The sequence below is a fragment of the Bos mutus genome, chromosome 15 (genome assembly GCF_027580195.1).
Source record: "Bos mutus isolate GX-2022 chromosome 15, NWIPB_WYAK_1.1, whole genome shotgun sequence".
NCBI lineage: Eukaryota > Metazoa > Chordata > Mammalia > Artiodactyla > Bovidae > Bos > Bos mutus.
The window spans coordinates 64,317,726-64,338,023 of NC_091631.1; the positions used below are offsets into that span (position 1 = coordinate 64,317,726).

The 20,298-nt window shown below is 49.4% G+C and overlaps 1 protein-coding gene across 6 annotated transcripts in view; it reads left to right on the forward strand.

Moving 5' to 3' along the window:
• Window positions 1–19,415, forward strand: part of AMOTL1 (angiomotin like 1) — a 199,678-nt gene extending 180,263 nt beyond the window's left edge. For all 6 annotated transcript variants that reach the window (XM_070384289.1, XM_070384290.1, XM_070384294.1 and 3 more), the window contains 4 exons: window positions 2,369–2,494; window positions 3,572–3,798; window positions 11,467–11,742; window positions 13,456–19,415. In XM_070384289.1, coding sequence (XP_070240390.1) covers window positions 2,369–2,494; window positions 3,572–3,798; window positions 11,467–11,742; window positions 13,456–13,562 — 736 coding nt within the window. In that variant the 3' untranslated portion in view covers window positions 13,563–19,415. The remainder of the gene's footprint in view (window positions 1–2,368; window positions 2,495–3,571; window positions 3,799–11,466; window positions 11,743–13,455) is intronic.
• Window positions 19,416–20,298: the final 883 nt, after the last annotated feature.

A 20,298-nucleotide genomic window follows, 5' to 3' on the forward strand; every position in this document is an offset into this window, starting at 1 on the left:
CAATTCCGTGGGAAACTTCCCTCCCTTCTACTGACCACTGCCTCCCCCAGTCTTGGGAAAAGTCAGTTCAGAGGAGGTCACATTTGTAACTCCTATCTTACTGTTCTTTTCAAAGAAAACCTCTGTAGTTTTAGCATGGCTTTGCTATTAACAAAAAGGGAGAAAGGGAAAATGAAGAATTTTTGAGAAAGGTCAAAATTCTGAGCTCTTATTGCTGAGATGCTAAATGGCTATGTAAGAACTGGCAAAAATGACTATTCCCAGCCATTAGCTTAGTGACTTTGCAGCCACTGCTGCATACTTCATGTTTATAGGCAGTGTGATATTTGTGTACCAACTGCTTTTGCCATCTTGATGCATTTTTGGCACCAATGATCAGAAGTTTGAGAGACTAGGCTGTTCTGTGTGGGTGGGGAAGTTTTGAAACTTTTTAAACATTTCAAAGCAATGTAATATTTTGTTTAGAGTTGTGTGTGTATACCTTCTAAGTTGTTTTCATCTAATTGTACCTCCTGTCCTTGATAGTATAAATATGAATTTTTAAATCTGTCTCCAGTAAATTCTCTAAAAATAAATCAGTTGAAAATGTTTCTGGCTCTAATACCCTGTATTGATGAGTTTTGAGCACCATGGAGTGAATTTATAATTGTGTCAGTATGTTTAAAGCACTCTGCTGGCTCCCTGTGTTGTTAGGCATTCTGATTTGTTTTAGGCAGTTTGCACTTGGCCACATTCTCACATGTGCCCTCTTTGTTGGTTTATCTTACCATTCGTGTACCTTTGCTGAGGCCTTCTTCATAAAGACACAGGACACTGAGGAGTGTGAAGGTTAAGAGCATGGACTCTGGAGTCAGGGATATCTGGATTTGAATCCATCTGCCTTCACTAACTGGGTGCTCTTGCAAACTCATTCATTTGTTCATCTGTAAAATGAGGATAATCATGCTTACTGCCCAAGTTCCTGAGAGAGCTACATGAGATACCTCGGGTAATGTGCTTCACCCAGGTCCAGACATGATGAAACACTCCCTCATGAACACATGCAAGAAGGCCCCTCTTTTTGCTACTTTTAGGTGTTCTAGAAAAGAGCTTTTTAAGATTTTAACACTGTAATGTGAAGTTAAAGGGACGTGAAGCTGGATCACTTCTTACTAAAGATTCACTTCCTAGTTAAAGATTGTGCCTTTCAGCCTCAGACATGCTTAGATCTCTTAGAATTCAGAGATCCTCAACCCCCAGGCTGAGAACCAGTACCATGGCCTCTTAGGAGCAATGGACTGACAGAGCAACTGAAGCTTCTTCATCTGTCTGTCACTCCCCATCGCTCACATCATCGCCTGAACCATCCACCCTCTGCCACCCCACCCCACCCCGTGGACAAATCGTCTTTCACGAAACCTGTCCCTAGTGCCAAAAAGGTTAAGGACCACTGACTTAGATGACACGATTATCTTGTCTTTACCAGTCATCATTGAAAGAGAAAGTGTTGGTTGGGTCCGACTCTTTGTGACCCCATGGACCATGGCTGCCAGGTTCCTCTGTCTGTGGAATTCTCCAGGCAAGAGTACTGGAGTGTGTTGGCCATGCCCTCCTCCAGGGGATCTTCCTGACCCAGGGATCGAACCAGGGTCTTGTGCACTGCAGGCAGATTCTTTACCGTCTGAGGCACCGGGGAAGCCCTGTTAGGAGTAATTATATTGACGGAACCAGTGACAGGAGAGCAGTCCCCGTTGACCGGCTGTTTTCAGCCAGGCACCTGCTGCCAGCTGCACTGCTTTGCGGTCTCCCTCTGTCTGCCCCTCCCCAACTCCACCCCCTCGACTGGACTTTCCCAGGACATGGGGTGTGTCTTCTTCATGTTTGTGTCCTCCTGCCCGGCATGGTTGTCGCACTGAACAGACCTGAATCCTAGGCAGGGGCTCACAGGAGAAGCGAGCCGGACGCAAGCGTGGAGGGGACTCCAGCCGGGGCCTTGCTGTCCAGGAGGACCAGTCTCTGTTTCAGGCATTTCCTGAGTCCCCATTTATTGTAAAACACTGAGATAGCTCCTAAGTGGGCAAGAAACAGAATAACACCTGAATGCTGGTTGAGAAAGTAAGAAAGAAGTGTGAAAGAGCACAAGCATGGACATACTGGTACTATCCACTGTCCACATGTTAGGAGACACTGGCCCTAACATAAGTGCACACTTAAGTGTACAGTGTCTGTATTCAGCGCACACCACGTCGCTTATGATTCAGGATCATTGGTAGAAGGGGCAGGGAATTTGGAACTTTGCATTTTATTTTCCTTAGATACTAGCTTCGTTCTAGCAGTTCAGGGAGAGAACTGACTGACATCAGTCTGTGTGTGTGTTCCTTGTTGCCAGGGACACCACGATTGTCAACCACTCGAGGAATGGCAGCTATGGCGAGAGCTCGCTGGAGGCCCACATCTGGCAGGAGGAGGAGGAGGTGGTGCAGGCCACCAGGAGGTGTCAGGACATGGAGTACACGTAAGGGACAGCCGTGCCCAGCCCCCAGGGCCCCACGCCTGCCACCCACCTCACAAGCCCGGTGGGGCCACCATCCCGCTGTGTGCACTCGTCTCCAGCCCCTTCCCGTTCTAGATAGCCTTCAGCTTGAGCCCTCCAAGTTTGCATTCCAGGGAAAGAGTCCTGTTAACAAGGGGCCTGGAGCCCGAGGTCTCTGGGAGCTAATTTCATGTCAGATGCAGATATTTAGGTGGAGGCTAGTAACAAGAATTTAGAAGCCCATGTGTTTTCTGGGTGTCTGTCTCAACAGCCTACTCGACATTATCAGCTAGACAGAGGGAAACATCATATGTCAGAGTCTCAGAGTTTTTGAGCCAGTATTTATATATTCCAGCCAGTAATAAAGAACATATGTAGCCAATGTGTTTTTCTCCTGAAGTAAACAAGAAGTCCTCCAGCAGGCTTTGTGACATCGCAGAGCTAGCCTGCCGCCCACCCCCAGCCCTCCCTGTTGAGCCCTGGGAAGCTGAGCTTCTCATTCTGCAGAAGTGAAAATAGGACTGCATGGCTGAGTCGCTGATAAGCTCAGCAAGTTACTACTTAGGTTGTGAAAAAGAACTCACATGTCTCCTGATTCTCATCTTTGACCTTCAGGGAGGAAAACAACATCTTCTCACAGAAAACTTGTCCATTTCCCGAACCACCCCTCCCTCAGAAAATAGGCAAATTGACTCTCCTGAGCAGCCCACCCTGTGTGAGGCTTGAGTTTGTGTGTGTTTCCCCGTAGTTCCTTGCACCCTTCCTACTGCCAGGCTTCTAGACACACTTCAGTCCAAGATGTCCCTGCCAGGTGGCCACACGCACTCAAACTGTGTGTCCTCGGGGTCCCAGAGCCTCCTAAGGGGCCAGAGAATGTGTCCCCTTTTCAGGTACTACAAAAGATCAGTCTTCTACAACTGGAGATTGTAACTGAAGACATAGGCAGCAGTTAACTCTGTCCTTGGAATTATAGTTAAAATCCATGGGGTCCTGAGAAAAATACAAATATCCCTATCATTCCATGGATTTTGATCATGACTGTTTTGTTTTCTTACACAGTATTAAAAATCTCCATGCCAAAATCATAGAGAAGGACGCCATGATTAAGGTCCTCCAGCAGCGATCCCGTAAAGATGCCGGGAAGACGGACTCCTCCAGCCTGAGACCCGCCCGCTCTGTGCCATCCATTGCAGCAGCCACCGGGACTCACTCCCGCCAGACCTCGCTCACCAGCAGCCAGTTGGCTGAGGAGAGAAAGGAGGAGAAGACCTGGAAGGGAAGCATAGGTGAGCCCCACCCCCTCAGCAAGCCCTGCCCCTCTGCAGGTCAGCCCCACTCCCTCAATAAGCCCCGCCCCTCCCCAAGCAATCCCTGCCCCTCTGCAAGTGAGCCCCACCCCCTCAACAAGCCCCGCCCCTCCCAAGCAAGCCATGCCCCTCTGCAGAGAGCCCCACCCCCTCAACAAGCCCCGCCCCTCCCCAAGCAAACCCCACCCCTCTACAGGTGAGCCCCACCCCCTCAGGCAAGGTCCTCCCTCCATAAGTGAGGCCCACTCACCCCCAGGCAAGCTCCACCCCTGCATAGGTGAGCCCCTCCACTCCTCACGTGAGCCTCTGAAGAGCAGGAGTCACACAAACACTGAGGCACCTCAGCTGGCCAATGGAGTTCAGACCCCCTTGTGAAAATAGGAATTTTGAGTATCTCCAAGTCTCAGTTTACTCACATGTGAAGTTCGGTTCCCTCGCTCAGTTGTGTGCGACTCTTTGTGACCCCACGGACTGCAGCACACCAGGCTTCCCTGTCTTTCACCATCTCCCAGAACTTGGCTCAAACTCATTCCATCAGCTCCGTGATACCATCCAACTATCTCATTTTCTATAGTCCCCTTCTCCTCTTGCTGTCAATCTTTCCCAGCATCAGAGCCTTTTCTAATGAAAAGACCTTCTTATCAGGTGGCCAAAGTATTGGGGCTTCAGCGTAAGCATCAGTCCTTCCAATGAGTATTCAGGAGTGATTTCCTTTAGGATTGACTGCTCTGATGTCCTTGCTGACCAAGGGACTTTCAAGAGTCATCTCCAGCACCACAGTTCAAAAGCATCAGTTCTTCAGCACTCAGCTTTCTTTATGGTCCAACTCTCACATCGATACATGAGTGGATGATTGGAAAAACCATAGCTTTGACTATATGGACCTTTGTTGGCAAAGTAATGTCTCTGCTTTGTAATATGCTATCTAGGCTTGTCATAGCTTTTCTTCCAAGGAACAAGCATCTTAATTTCATGGCTGCAGTCACCATCTGCAGTCATTTTGGAGCCCAAGAAAATAAAGTCTGTCACTGTTGCCATTGTTTCCCCATCTATTTGCCGTGAAGTGATGGGATCAGATGCCATGATCTTAATTTTCTGAATGTTGAGCTTTAAGCCAACTTTTTCACTCCTCTTTCACTTTCATCAAGAGGCTCTTCACTTCTTTTTCATCTGCCATCAGGGTGGTGTCATCTCCATATCTGAGGTTATTGATATTTCTCTCAGAAGTTTTGGTTCCAGCTTGTGCTTCACCCAGCCCAGCATTTCTCATGATGTACTCTGCATGTAAGTTAAATAAGCAAGGCGACAATATACAGTTTTGACCTACTCCTTTCCCAATTTGGAACCAGTCCATTGTTCCATGTGCAGTTCTAACTGTTGCTTCCTGACCTGCATACAGATTTCTCAGGAGGCAGGTCAGGTGGTCTGGTATTCCCATCTCTTGAAGAATTTTCCAGTTTGTTGTAATCCACACAGTCAAAGGCTTTAGTCTTTGACTAAAGTAGTCAGTGAAACATAAGTAGATGTTTTTTTGGAATTCTCTTGAATTTTCAATGATCCAAAGAATGTTGGCAATTTGATCTCTGGTTCCTCTGCCTTTTCTAAATCCAACTTGAACATCTGGAAGGTTCATGTACTATTAAAACCTAGCTTTGAGAATTTTGAGCATTGCTTTGCTAGTGTGTGAGATGAGTGCAGTTATGTGGTAGTTTGAACATTCTTTGGCCTTGCCTTTCTTTGGGATTGGAATGAAAACTGACCTTTACCAGTTCTGTAGCCACTGCTGAGTTTTCCATATTTGCTGGCTTGCAGCATTTTCACAGCATCATCTTTTAGAATTTGAAATAGCTCACCTGAAATTCCATCACCTCCACCAGCTTTATTCATCTTGATGCTTCCTAAGGCCCACTTGACTTTGCACTCTAAGATGTCTGGCTCTAGGTGAGTGGCCACACCATCGTGGTTATCTGGGTCATTAAGATCTTTTTTGTATAGTAGTTGTGTGTATTCTTGCCACCTCTTCTTAATATCTTCTGTTTCTGTTAAGGCCATACTGTTTCTGTCCTTTATCGAGCCCATCTTTGCATAAAATGTTCCCTGCCATCTCTAATTTTCTTGGAGAGATCTCTAGTCTTTTCCATTCTATTGTTTTCCTCTATTTCTATGCATTGATCACTGAGGAAGGCTTTCTTATCTCTCCTTGCTATTCTTTGGAACTCTGCATTCAGATGGGTCTATCTTTCCTTTTCTCCTTTGCCTTTAGCTTCTCTTCTTTTCTCAGCTATTTGTAAGGCCTCCTCAGACAACCATTTTGCCTTTTTGCATTTCTCCTTCTTGGAGATGGTTTTGATCACGTCCTCCCACACAGTGTTACAAACTCCTGTTAATAGTTCTTAAGGCACTCTTATCTATCAAGATCGTGTCCCTTGAATCTATTTGTCACTTCCACTGTATAATCGTAATGGATTTGATTTAGGTCCTACCTGAATGGTTTAGTGGTTTTCCCTTCTTTCTTCAAGTCTGAATTTGACAATAAGGAGTTCATGATCTGAGCCACAGTCAGCTCCAAGTCTTATTTTTGCTGACTGTATAGAGCTTCTCCATCTTTGTCTGCAAAGAATATAATCAGTCTGATTTTGGTATTGACCATCTGGTGATGGCCATGTGCAGAGTCACCTCTTGTGTTGTTGGAAGAGGGTGTTTGCTGTGAGCAGTGCATTGTCTTGACAAAACTTGTTAGCCTTTGCCTTGCTTCATTTTGTACTCCAAGCCCAAAGTTGCCTGTTACTCCAGGTATCTGTTGACTTCCTACTTTTGCAGTCCAGTCCTCTATGATGAAAAAGACATCTTTTTTTGGTTTTAGTTGTAGAAGTTCTTGTAGGTCCTCATAGAACCATTCAACTTTAGCTTCTTTGGCATTTGTGGTTGGGACATAGACTTGGGTTACTGTGATACTGAATGGCTTGCCTTAGAAATGAACAAAAAAAAATCTCATTTTTGAGATCACACCCAAGTACTGCATTTCAGACTCTTTTGTTGACTATGAGGGCTACTCCATTTCTACTAAGGGATTCTTACCACAATAGTAGATGTAATGGTCATCTGAATTAAATTTGCCCAATTCCATCCTTTTTAGTTCACCGATTCCTAAAATGTCAATATTCACTGTTGCTATCTCCTGTTTTACCACTTCCGATTTATCTTGACTCATGGACCTAACATTCCAGGTTTCTATGCAATATTGCTCTTTACAGCATAGACTTTACTTCTAACACCAGTCACATCCACAAATGGGTAATTGTTTCCACTTTGGCTCAGCCTCTTCATTCTTTCTGCAGCTATTTCTCCAGTCTTCTCCAGTAGCAGATTGGGCACCTACTGACCTGGGGAGTTCATCTTTCAGTGTCATATCTTTTTGCCTTTTCATACCATTCATATGGTTTTTCTCAGTATTCTTCTGAAGTATACGGAAGTGGTTTGCCATTCACTCTCCAGTGGACCATGTTTTGTTAGAACTCTCCACCATGACCTGTTGGTCTTGGGTGACCCTACACAGCATGGCTCATAGTTTCATTGAGTCAGAGAAGGCTGTGATCCTCGTGATCAGTTTGGTTAGTTTTCTGTGACTGTGGTTTCCATTCTGTCTGCCCTCTGATGGATGAGGATAAGAGGCTTGTAGAAGCTTCCTGATGGGAGGGACTGGCTGTGGGGGAATCTGAGTCTTGCTATGATGGGCAGGGCATGGGTCACCAGTTGCCTGCCATGGGAACAGGGGCTCTGGCTGCAGCAGACCTGGGAGGTGTGGGGTCTGAGCCCCACCATAGAACCACTGAGCAGACAACCCACAAACTGGAGAACAGTTATACCAAAGAAGTTTTTGCACTGTTGCGAAAGTTCTGGGACCCAAACCAGATTTCCCAACCTGGGGATCTGGCGAAGGGACTGAGAACCCCCAGGGAATTTGACTTTGAAGGCCAGTGGGATTTGATTACAGAACTTCCACAGGACTGGGGAAACAGACTCTTGGAGGGCACAAACAAAACCTTATGCGCACCAGGACCCAGGAGAAAGGAGCAGTGACCCCACAAGAGACTGAGCCAGACCTGTCTGTGAGTGTCCAGGAGTCTCCAGTGGAGGCGTGGGAAGGATAATGCATCATACTTTGGTGGTGGAAGCAAAGGCCACCCCACCAGTCACTGTTAGCCATGAGTTGACTCATAATCATTATCATTATTACTGAAAGCTAAGGTGTCTTACACTATAAAAATTTTTAGTAGGAAGAAGACGTTGAGACTTCAGGCCTCTGAACTTGGTTCTGCCCCAGACCAGTGGTAAGACTGCTCCACCTCTGCTTCTGTGTCTAGAAAAGCTGGGTGGTGTCTGGAAGTGTTTTCCTTGCTGTACCGTATGGGGTCATTGCAAGGCCAAAATGACGTACTGGAGAGAAAGCACTTTGCAAGCAGTGCTCTCACATAAGGGGCTGCTGGTGGTATTTTGTTGGATTGTTGTTGCACAGGCAGAGTTTGGAAGAGTATTCTGCAAACGCTGTCATAGCCATGGACTGGTTTCCTAGGGTGATGGGGACCAGCGGCCCAGCTCGCTGAGTCAGAGAGGATGAGACAGAGCTGCCCGGGTCACGGCAGGACTCCCAGTCACACGTCCTCTGCTCTTGTCCCTGACTCTGCAGCCCCAGGGGCCTGGCCCTTCTTTGATGCATTTCCCTGGGTCAGAGTGTGTTTTGTTTATCCGTAAAACTGAGAGCCTGTTTTTGTCAGCCCAGGACAGTGGAGGAGCCTGGCTGCTTCATGTCAAAGGGGATAAGAGCTTCCAGGAGGAAGCTGACAGACTTGGGGGGGAATAAAAGGCACCCAGCCGCTATCTCCTTTTGAAGTCCCCCCATGGGTTACTTCTGTAGGCCCTGCCCTCCAAGGAAATGCACTTCAAAGAGGAGGCATGTGGACAGCAGCTAGGATCTTCAAAGTCCCTCTCAAGGACTCTTAGCTCCCCTCCCCATTTACAGAGCCTCGGCAGTGGTGCTCAGGTAGACTTGGGAGGGGACTCAGCACGTGCTCCTCTCCCATAGAAACCTCTCTGGCAGAGGCCCGTCTGTGACATCCAGGCAGGCAGGCATTTCCCTGGGGGCTGCCCGTACCTCTAACATTTGATGTGTCACAGCCAGGCCTGGGAGCGGAAGACCTGGCCGCAGGAAGAGCTCCTGTGTTCTCTGCACTCGTATTTCCCCTTGTTACTGTGATCAGTATCCACTTGTCACAAGACAAGAGTGGAGCCCTCCCACTGCAGAGGAAGGCACACGTTCAATTCCCACAGACCTCCTGCACGGGTCCCACAGCGTTTCCACGGTCTTTTGTCTGAGAGGCTCTGGAAGGAGGCAGATCCCTGTCTGATGGCTCAGGGGCTCCCAGGTGAGATGACTGACCAGTGGCTTAGTTGCACAGGAATACCCTTGCTAGACTTGGGCTCTCCACGCAGGAGTAGAGTGATGAGGTGGAAAAGGACACAAGGTGGACTTAAAGGCAGGCACCTCTGGCTTCAAATGCCATTTCTGCTACTTCTCCACTGTGAGACACTAATATCAGCCATTTCCTTTTCTATAAAACAAAAGAGAGCAACAGGACCTACCTCATACGAACTGAGATGATGTCTGGGAAGCATCTAGTGAAGGCTTCTTGCTCCTCAAGGTGTGGTCTGTGGGCCAGCACCACCAGCATCACCTGGGAGCTTCTTAGAGAAACAGAAGCTCAAGGTCCCCCGCTGACTTGAATCTTCATCTTAACTATATCCAAGTAATTGATGTGTGTGAACACGTTGAGAAGCATCGCTGTAGACAGACTGGATTGAGTTGTGTTGCATTATGAATGGGCACCCTGAAATAGCCCTACCAAGGAGACTGTGTGAACTTCGTTAAATGAACAGACACTTGATTGTGCTTACTGCACTTTCTGTAGGCTGGTGTGAAGTGCTGGCACTTTTCTGAATGAGGGCCGTACTTCACTATTAGAACAGTTGCTGTGCTGTCCAGCTTGCAGAAAGACATTGAAGAAACGGGGCACGTCACGCCTCCCTTTTGCCCAGCCGGCCGCCCTCTTCCCACCCTGAACGCTTTGGTCTTGGGATGGGTGGGAAAAAAAGAGCTGAGCCGACCTCCCCAGGAACTCAGCTGGCTTCCTGCCTCTTGGAAGACATGGCTCTTCATCACAAGGAGCCCTCTGGGGAATATTGTACACAACTCTGTTGCTGTAACCAGGAGGCATGCTTGTTTTGACCCAGGCCCTGGGGAGACAATTCATTACCAGGGAGGAGTAGAGTTGGGGGCTGTTAGGCAGAGCAGCAGGCCAACAGGGCTGTGTCTAGGAGCAGAGAAGCCTTCAGGTTTTCTTAGACACGCCACCACTGCTCAGGACTAGCCCTCCTGGGCTGCAGACAGAAAGAAAGCATTGTCTCCAGAAAGCCTTGCGGGAGTGCCCCTGCCCCTCGACACTCTGCCTGTAAGCTACCTCTTCTCCCTTCTTTCCATAGCATCCTCAGAATAGTAGTATCCTATCATTTGTTATATTATAACCAGTTTATGTGACAGCTCCTCCCCTGCCCCATGCTAGGTTTTTTGTTTTTGGTTTTTAATTGGGGTATTCAGTTCAGTCGCTCAGTCATGTCCGATTCTTTGCGACCCCATGGACTGCAGCACACCAGGCCTCCCTGTCCATCACCAGTTCCCAGAGTTTACTCAAACTCAGGTCCATTGAGTTGGTGATGCCATCCAACCATCTCATCCTCTGTCGTCCCCTTCTCCTCCCACCTTCAATCTTTCCCAGGATCAGGGTCTTTTCCAGTGAGTCAGTTCTTCGCATCAGGTGGCCAAAGTATTAGAGTTTCAGCTTCAACATCAGTCCCTCCAGTGAACACCCAGGACTGATCTCCTTTAGGATGGACTGGTTGGATCTCCTTGCTGTCCAAGGGACTCTTGTCTTCGCCAACATCACAGTTCAAAAGCATCAATTCTTCTGTGTTCAGCTTTCTTTATAGTCCAACTCTCACATCCATACATGACTACTGGAAAAATGATAGCCTTGACTCGATGGACCTTTGTTGGCAACGTAGTTGCCTTATAATGTTATAGTTTCTGCTCTACAGGAAAGTGAATCAGCCATCCATATACATATTGTCCCTCCCCCTTGGACCCCCTTCCCACTGTGACCCCTATCCCATCCACAGAGCATGGAGCTGGGCTCCCTGTGCTATACAGCAGGTTTCCACTAGCCGCCTCTTTTACATGTGTGTGTAAGCTCAGTCATGTCTGACTCTTTGCAACCCCATGCACTGTAACCCGCCAGGCTCCTCTGTCCATGAGATTCTCCAGGCAAGAATAGTGGAGTGGGTAGCCATGCCCTCCTTTCAGGGGATCTTCCCAACCCAGGGATCAAACCCAAGTCTCCTGCATCGCCTGCACTGGCAGGCAGACTCTTGGCCACGAGTGCCACCTAGGTGTGTATGTGTGTCCTGATCTCCCAGTCCACCGCTCCCCAGCCTGTACAGACGTCCGTTCTCTTCGCTGGCGTCTGTATCCCTGCCGAGCCGATGGGTCTTGCTTCTTGAGGCACGGTACTGAAGAAGCTGTTCTTCCACGCACAGGGCTGCTGCTGGGGAAGGAGCACCATGACCACGCATCCACCCCCCTGCTGCCCACCCCCTCTGCCGCCACACTCTCGCCCCCAACCCCCGGCACGTCGGCCAGCAGCGCCCACGCTAAGACGGGCAGCAAGGACAGCAGCACGCAGACCGACAAGAGTGCCGAGCTCTTCTGGCCCGGTGTGGCCTCCCTGCCCACGCGCAGCAGGCTCAGCGGGACCCCTTCCAACAGCCCCGTGCTGAAGCACCCAGCGGCCAAGGGCACAGCAGAGAAACTGGGTACGAGGTCTCCACCTGCTCTCACACTCCATAGAGCTCCCTGTCCTGTCAGGGGTGGGAGAGGGGCTTCTATTGAGCTGGGGAGGGAGCCAGGCTACCAACCTACTCTCACTTATGGGTTATCTTATGGTATGGTTGGAGAAGGAAATGGCAACCCACTCCAGTATTCTTGCCTGGAGAATCCCATGGACGGAGGAGCCTGGTATGCTATAGTCCACAGGGTCGCAAAGAGTTGGACATGACTGAGTGATTTCACTTTCTATAGTATGGTTACTCTGATGCATTTAGGCTCTGCAAAGTGTTAGTCGCTCCATCGTGTTTGAATCTTTGCAATTCTATGGACTGTAGCCCACCAGGCTCCTCCATCCATGGGATTTTCTAGGCAAGAATACTGGAGTGAGTTGCCATTCCCTTCTCCAGGGGAGCTTCCCAACCCATGGATGGAACCTGGGTCTTCTGCAGTGCAGGCAGATTCTTTGCCATCTGAGCCACCAGGGATGCCCTAGACTCTGCAGGCTCTTTATTATTCTGGAATTGAAATATGTGTGCTTGCATGCTAAGTCGCTTCTGTCATATCCCACTCTGTGACTCCATAGACTGTAGCCCACCAGGCTCCTCTGTTCATGGAATTCTCCAGGCAAGAATACTGAAGTGGGTTGCTATTTCCTACTCCAGGGGATCTTCCTGACTGGGTATCATGTCTCCTGCATTGGCAGGCATGTTCTTTACCACTAGCGCCACCTGGGAAGCCCTAAAATGTGTGTAGAGACTCCTAACTTCTTACCATATTTAAAGAGCACAGAAAGTGCATTTGTCCTTTTAGCATATGTTTAATAGCTAGCCCTTCCCCAGAAGGTGTGCAGACAAACCCTCCGAGGGATGTTAAGGAATTAGTTCCCCCAACTCCCCCACCCTCCGTATGTTTGGGAGCTGGTACCAGGTACCAGGTCCATCAAGAGCATGAGGTACTGAGATGTTGCCTTCAGGGTGTTTACTCATCAAGGATTCAGTGTCGACTGAAGGAGACACTGATTCAGTCCCGATTGACGCAGAAGGTAGATTTAGGGTGGGTGAAGTGGCCCAGCACTCAGGCCAGTTCTGAGGAGTTGCTTTCAAACATTTAAGAGAAGACAGATTGGGAGGAGTTTTGCAATGAGTCCAGAAATGTCCTTGGAGAGCATAGACTTGGCTTTGGACTGTTCATAGTTGTGGGGTGAGGATCCCTCTGCTCGGGAATCCTTTGGAGGAGGTGGGGGCTCCTGGGCATAAATGAGTTGTTTCCTCCAACGAGGTTCCCTGTGTTCATTCTCCAAAATAAACAAGTATACATAATGTTGTTGATTTTTGGAGATGTAATTCTTGGGATGCCCTTTTGCCAAGAAGTCAGGGAACCGGGGAGGGACCTGCTTCATTGTAGGCACTTGATAATGTAGAGGAAAGGAGGGGAGCAGGGTGGGTGAGGTCCCCGCACAAAGTCCTAATGCCCCCTTCCCCCGCTCAGACCTCTCCCTCACGTCCTGGTTGTGTTCTTTGTGTCTGAATCCCAGGCCCAGGCATTTAGCTTTGGTCCGCCAAAGCTGGGCTCTGTGGCCTTAACCTGTGTGCGCCGGTGGTGGTGGGTGGTAGTTGAAGTGGTTCCATTTTAGAGCGAGCTGGGTAGGCCTGTGGTCCTCCTGGGGAACGGGCCGCTGATATGTCCCTTCTGTTTGGCAGAGAACTCTCCTGGCCACGGAAAGTCGCCTGACCACAAAGGCCGCGTCAGCAACTTACTCCACAAGCCCGAGTTCCCCGACGGGGAGATGATGGAAGTTCTCATCTAACCCTGGGCTCCCTGTTGAATTTAACAGTGGAACACCGAGGTGCAAGGAACGTGGCAAAGAGAAAGAAAGATCATGAAGGTTGCGGATGGGAAATCAGGGATGGTTTGAGCAGATAAGGATTTCAGATTAGTGAGAATTCTTTTTATAAATGTTAAAACAAAAACAGAAGACCTACATGACTGAAGATGAAGAGGATGCCGTGGATTTTTCCCGCTTACGGTGGAAGAGAGAAGATGCATGTAGGTTTGGAAACAAAGAAGATCTAGGAAATGAAATGTTTTCATTGTACAGAAAAATGTACCTCTCGGGGAGGGTCTGTGTACACCCATGGTCTGGTTATAAACAGATAAACCTGAGCATGGATCTTCCTTGGAATACGCCCATTCTCCTTGCCTCTTAGCTTGTTTTGAGAAGAACCTCCTAGAAATCTCTCAGTCTGTCTTGACACAATGTCATTTCACCTGTGCCCTCCATGATGTGTCCTGTGAATGCGTGTGGGTGTGGCAGGGAGGAGAAATGTCCAGGGTGATGGAGGGTTTAAAAGGCCATCTCCACCTCTGTACCTGATTGGTTTGGATTTTCAGGAGGTTATGGGCCTTCTTGGCTTTTCTGCACTGAGCAGTATGCAGGATGGGAGCTTTCTGGTCTTGGGGTTCACCCCTGCTCACATCTCTGAGTTCATCTCTGTCTCTGCCTCATTCTCTTTCATTATACCTTTTTTCCTTCATTTTTTTTCCCTCTTGTAATAAGCCTTGCAGGGTTCCTTCGGTCTGGGGTTTGCCAGAGCAGTATCTGATGGGTCATCATGCACTAGTGGGACAAAGCCTTTTGGTGGCTTCCTGGCAGTTTCCTCCGCCTTGGAGGAGTTGGGCTACAGCAGTTGACCTTCTGACAGTGAACTTGGTCAGCTCCGATGAGACAGAGGATTCACGGCCACTGTGACATCCTGCATTAAGCTCCTGCCACCACAACTTTCTCCCCTCACATCAGCTCTTGCGTGGAGTTCTGATTCTCCACCTCATTGCTCCGTTGAGGTAGGACTTTCAGGATTGTGCTCCAGGAACCAAGGGACACTTGACTTGGTGGCATCTAGAATCTCCCCTGGCACCTTGTCCCGCTTGCTACTGTTTGTGGCCCCTGCTCTGCCATCCCCTTGAATCCTTCTGGATGTAGTTGGTGAGCACACAGATTCTGTGGCTGTCAGCAGTCAGGTCCGCCCTGCTGGGGACTTGCTTCGTAACCTAATAGGCCAGTATCGATACAGTGTGGTTGGGTTGTTCAAGGGTTTAGTTCGAAGCAACTGGTCCAAAGTAAGACAGAAGCACCAGGTCCAAGAGCCCGGAATGAGTGAGGCCATGGCCCCCTTTTCCCCGTGTTGTAGGGTTTTGCATCTGACGTCTCAGATGTTGGCTTCCTTTACAAACCTGGAAGGTGCTGGATCAGAGGAGAGAGGCTAGTCAGGCCATCAGATGCCCTTGTGGGGTCCTGATGAATTTGCTGCCTCCGGGCCAGCGGCATTTCTGTCACTCTGGGTCCTCATGCCCATGATCTGAGACTTTCTCGCATCCCACCCAAATGAAGCCCTGAAGACCCCATCACTTCAAAAAGTTGGCTGGGGTAGCTCCTTGAAGGGTTGGTTTTTGGAGTGTAACCTGGGTGCCTGCCTGCCTGCCAAGTCGCTTCAGTCATGTCCAACTCTGTGCAACCCTGTGGACCATAGCCCGCCAGGCTTCTCTGTCCATGGCGATTCTCCAGGCAAGAATGCTGGAGTGGGTTGCCCTGCCACCCTCCCAGGGATCTTCCCAACCCAGGGATCGAACCCGTGTCTTACGTCTCCTGCCTTGGCAGGCGGGCTCTTTACCACGAGGGCCACCTGTGGGGAGCCCTGTAACCTGGGTGAAGCCTCCCCAGATCCACATGGTAGAAGAGGGTGATAAGTGTGGGTGGAGAGAAGGAAACTGCTGGCTTTGCCCAGGAGCTTCTCGGAGCTGCCTGGTGGTCAGAATAAACAGAAGGGATGCACCTCAGGCCCAGCTCTGTGGGGGACTCTGTATCACACATGTTGCCTTCTGCGGTCCCACTTTAAGCGTCACTGAGGGTTGTGCAGCCTGAGGAACCAGAGTGGCTTTGCGGGGCCGAGCAGTCCCTGGTTCCGCCAGAGCAGTGAACCTCATGGGTGGTGCAGGGGCGTGGCGAGTATGGACACATGCGTATGGTGGGGCAGAGAGCTCCCCATCCCATCTCTCTTCTCTTTCACTTTCGACAAGTGATGAGGCTCAGTTGATGGCAGCCGACTCTCTTAAGGACCTTTTGACCCCTGATTAATGTTGAGAAAGGAAAAGATTAGTATCTAGAAATAAGAGGTGCCTCCCCCACTGCTGTCCAGGCCTGGGCCACCCCAAATGTGAGCTGTGTCCCCCAGAAATGGGGGAGAGCCAGAGCCTCGTCTTTAGGCCCCAGCACATCTCAGTGGCAGCACAGGCACGAAGCTCGCTGGCTTTCCTCGGTCCCTGAGTTGCCAGGCCTGGTAACTCTCACAGTACAAGACGTCACCGTTTTTCTACTGTGCTATGGTGTCTGTCCACCTTTTTTGCTTCTGACCTGCCTCCTCTGCAACAAAAGGGACTTACAGCTTTGAAATCTCTTCTTTTATGGCAGATTTCCGGCCCAGCGAGGGCCTCACTGCTCTTCATCTCTGTAGATTTCTCGAAGCCTTGCTTGCCTTTAGGAGAAAGCAGATACTGAACTTCCACTGTGCGTTCTCGCCGTTGATGATACATGATCTCATTGGATTTTTAGAAAAGAATCCTTACTCTATTTTTTAGTGCCAACTGTGTGCAAGCACTGGGTACCTTTCAGTGCATCCTCGGACAACACGGGAGCAGGGGCAGGTTTATATCCTTATTTCACAGAGGAGGAAACGGGTCCAGGGAGGTCAAGTCCCTTCCGCAGGAGAGACCAGCGTCTGGACCAAGGGTTTGGGAGAGCAGCCTTGACGTGGGCCGGACTGCCTCTGACTTGGGGGTGATGAGCGTCTTTTGGGGTCACACCTTGACCCGCTCCATCCCCTGTGTGTGTCTGTGTACATGTGCACACACAAGCAGCTCCGTTCTTCATCCCCCCGACCCTCCGAACTGCTAGGACTGCCCGTAAACACAGCTTGGGAGTCTGTGTACTGTTACACTAGGCCACAAAGTCTGTTTTATAAAGCTCTTCTTTGCATGTAATCCAGAGGCCGGGTCTCCTCCAGAACATCCCAGTGTGGTGTCTGACCATGAACTCCTGGGCCCTGTCTCAGGGTGAAGGGTCAAGCCTTGGCCCTGGGTGATGATGACATGCCGGAGTCACCCTGCCTCCTCCTTGAGCATGTCATCTGGCAGTTTCCGCGTGCCACCCAGGGTACCGTGTGGAGCAGGCGATGTCGCTGCTTTCTGGCACTGATTTCCAAGTGTGTGCAGAGCCTTTCCTTGATGTTTTCTTCTCAGCTTGTCTTCGGCTTCCCACAGGTTGGAGGCCAGCCACAGCGTTGCGCTGCGCCTGCTCAGAGCGGACACGCAGGACAGGGCTGCCGTGTCCCTCCCGGGACTTGGGTTGGAGGCAGAGAGTGGGGGCCCTTCTTTCTCTCTTTAGGTTTGCGGAGCTTGCTCTTTGGCCACTTGTGCGTTTGACTACACAGGACTTGGGCTGGGTATCCAGGCGTGCCGGAGTGCCCCCTGCAGAACAGCCAGCCATCCCTGCTGTTTGTTGTCTCGCGGCTTTGACCTTGTGATGCTGAGTGCCAACAGTTAGAGATGTCTCGTGCTTCATCCTCTGCAATGCTGGTGATTTAGTCTCTAAGTCATGTCTGACTCTTGCAACCCCATGGGCTGCATGTAACCCACCAGGCTCCTCTGTCCAGGGATTCTCCAGGCAAGAATACTGGAGTGGATGGCCGTTTCCTTCTCCATTCCTCCTTGGTAGCTGATGGTGGTAGAAACTCCCCCCACTGCATCCTGAGTCCCAGAGCCTGGTGTGAACACAGACATCAGAAAAGGCAGGGTTCTAAGAGTAGGTGGCAGGTTGCAAGGTTTGGAGGCAGGGAGCTCACGTGAGCAGAGAGGTGTGTCTTCCAAAACAAAGTCCTACAGCCAGCATATGTGCCCTGGCGCCGGTGGGCAAGCTTCTGTGTGCCCCCCGTGATCTCACACTCCTCCTGAGCCAGGGAGGATCGTAGCCGTGATATGAGAGAGTCAGATAATCTCCTTTAACACAGAATATCCTGCCCAAAACTGCCCGCTTATCCCCAAGCTTGATGCAGCTGCAGTGTATGCTTTACAAATGTTTTTTCTCTTCTTCTGTTTTTTTTTTTTTCCTGCTAATTAATCAATGTGTTTAGAATGTCTTCATTCAACATGAGGGTTGTTCAGTGGGTGCCCCTTGTGTGTGGCTCCATGGAAGATGGGCAGAGTCATTAAGAAGTTACCAGAAGCTGATCAGCTGGGAGCATGAAAAGGTTAGCGCTTCAGTAAATAGATTTCTTCTGGATCTAATAAGCAGTTTTTTTTTTCCTCTCGCTTTTAAGTAGCACCCCCTTTTCTTGTTTGGTAATTTAAAGGTATCTAAAGACATGCATTTTAAAAAAAAGACCTGTATATATTGTCAGTGCATACACATGAGATGTGGCTCTAAGATTGTATGTCGAGTTTCTTTTCTTAATATCCAAAAGATCCAAGTGTTTCATCTCACCCTGCTTTGTGAGACTCTTGCTGATGACTACAGTGCTGTCCAAGTAGAAACGTTCTGTAAACACCTCTGTTAGGATGGATTTGGGGGCCTGACACGTTCCTCTGGTTATCCTTAGAGATGAGGGAGCATCATCCTTTGAGAATGGGTTTAAGATTGGAAATAAACCCAAGTCATTGACTCAGTTGGATAAGTAAAAATGGGTGATGAAGGTAAGTCACATCCTTTTAGCTCTTTCTTTTAAAAAAAAAAAGTCCCTAAGATGTTCCTGGGGATACTGCATCTTTGGACTCCTTTCAGAGTGACCACTTCAAAGGAAAACAGTAATCACTAGTACATGTAACTTCCAATGGATTAAAAAAAAAAAAAAAAAAGCTGCTCTCTTGTCACGCCTTATACGTGTTCACATCTCTGTGTACACACGGATGTAAACGCACATTCATGAGTATCTATCTGCCTCCAGTCGGAATTCCATAAAACCATGTTAGACTTAAGTGCATGTTATTGTCATGTTAGGCCAAAACCGGGGTGTTTCTTTGTCGTGAAACTTTGCTTCTTCACGGAATTAAAGCACTGTTTTCAGTATAATGGAACCCATATACAGCATTCTCTTGTATCAGCTCTGGAGTTTTGGTGCCCAGTGGTCTATTTCCATGTGGTTTACCTAGAATTCTGTTCGCACAGAGACACCTATAAGTATTTATTACAAACTGGGATGTGAACAGACTGACCCATAGTGGTTTTCTTTGATTTAAGGTGTTTTCCCCCCTTTGTGGAGCGGAATCTGGGACGTTCTGTGAGGCAGGGCGGGTCAGGCACCCACCTCGGCCAGAACCCTGCTGGCTTGGGTGCCACTGCGCTTCCTGCCAGGTGCGTGTGCTGTATTCTCTCCAGCAGACTCTGATGTATCATTGTGGCATCTTCGTATGGCTGGTCTGTCCTGGGGGGGCGGGAAGCCCAGAGCTGCAACGGCCGGATGGGTCTGTGTACAGAGCAGGGAAATTCAGGAAGACGGTTGTGTCCCCCACAGCAAATATTGATCCTGTTGGTCAGCCAAAGATTTTCCTATCCTTTGCTGCTTAAATTTGTGCCTTAATATTGTATATAATAAATGGATTAAAAAAAAAAAAACAGTTCTTTCCCTCTCATTTGCTCTTTTCTTTCCCTAGGAACTTATGTACCCGGCTCAGTCAGTGTGGGTTGAATTTCATCTCATTTTACTCCTGGAGGTGGCCTCACTGGCTGTTTTGCTTCCAGAGGCCTCCAGTCCCCCACTGCACCCCTCCACCACCACCCCCTCCTTGTGGAACTCCTGCTCTGATCCCAAGGAGGAAATGAGTCATCCAGGCCACTGGAGCTTGCCATCCACCCCCTACCCACCCCTCCAGACAAGTACGGAAAGAGGAAACACAGGGACGTGGGCCCGGGAGATAGTGGCCACTTTGATGGCATCTGAGCGTTCCCTTGAGACGTCCCTGGGCCCTGAGTCTGGGCTGGGGTCAGACGTGTCTCTGCACCCCATGATGGATGTGGTGGATGTTGCTGCCTGGTTGGTCTCTTAGGGTCATGGGAAGTGTGGGGGGCTTCGGTAGAAGTCACGTGGTAAATGGTGGGGGCCTCAGAATAAATGCCGGGAGAGTCCCCAGGTGCAGTGCCGTCCCGAGGGGACAGTGGCCTGGGAACACTGTCAGGGAGGACAAGATGCCCTCTTTGTTCTCTAGTCCTGTGTTTTTTAGCAGAAACCTCTCTTGCCTACCCAGCCCACGCCCCCAACCCAGGCTTGGCAAAGGCTTCCTCAGTGTGAGCGAGGGGCCCACCTCCAGTCTGCAGTGATGGCTGTTGTGACCTGCATGTGTTCCTGCCTTCAGTCTTAACAACAACTTGGTTGGCCCCATTTTAAAGACAAGGAAACTGAGGCTCAAAAACCTCGGGCAAGTCACTTGTGAAAGATGGCAGGATTGGAACCCAGGTCTATCTGACCAGGAGCCCATGTACTTGGCGATAAAACATGGGT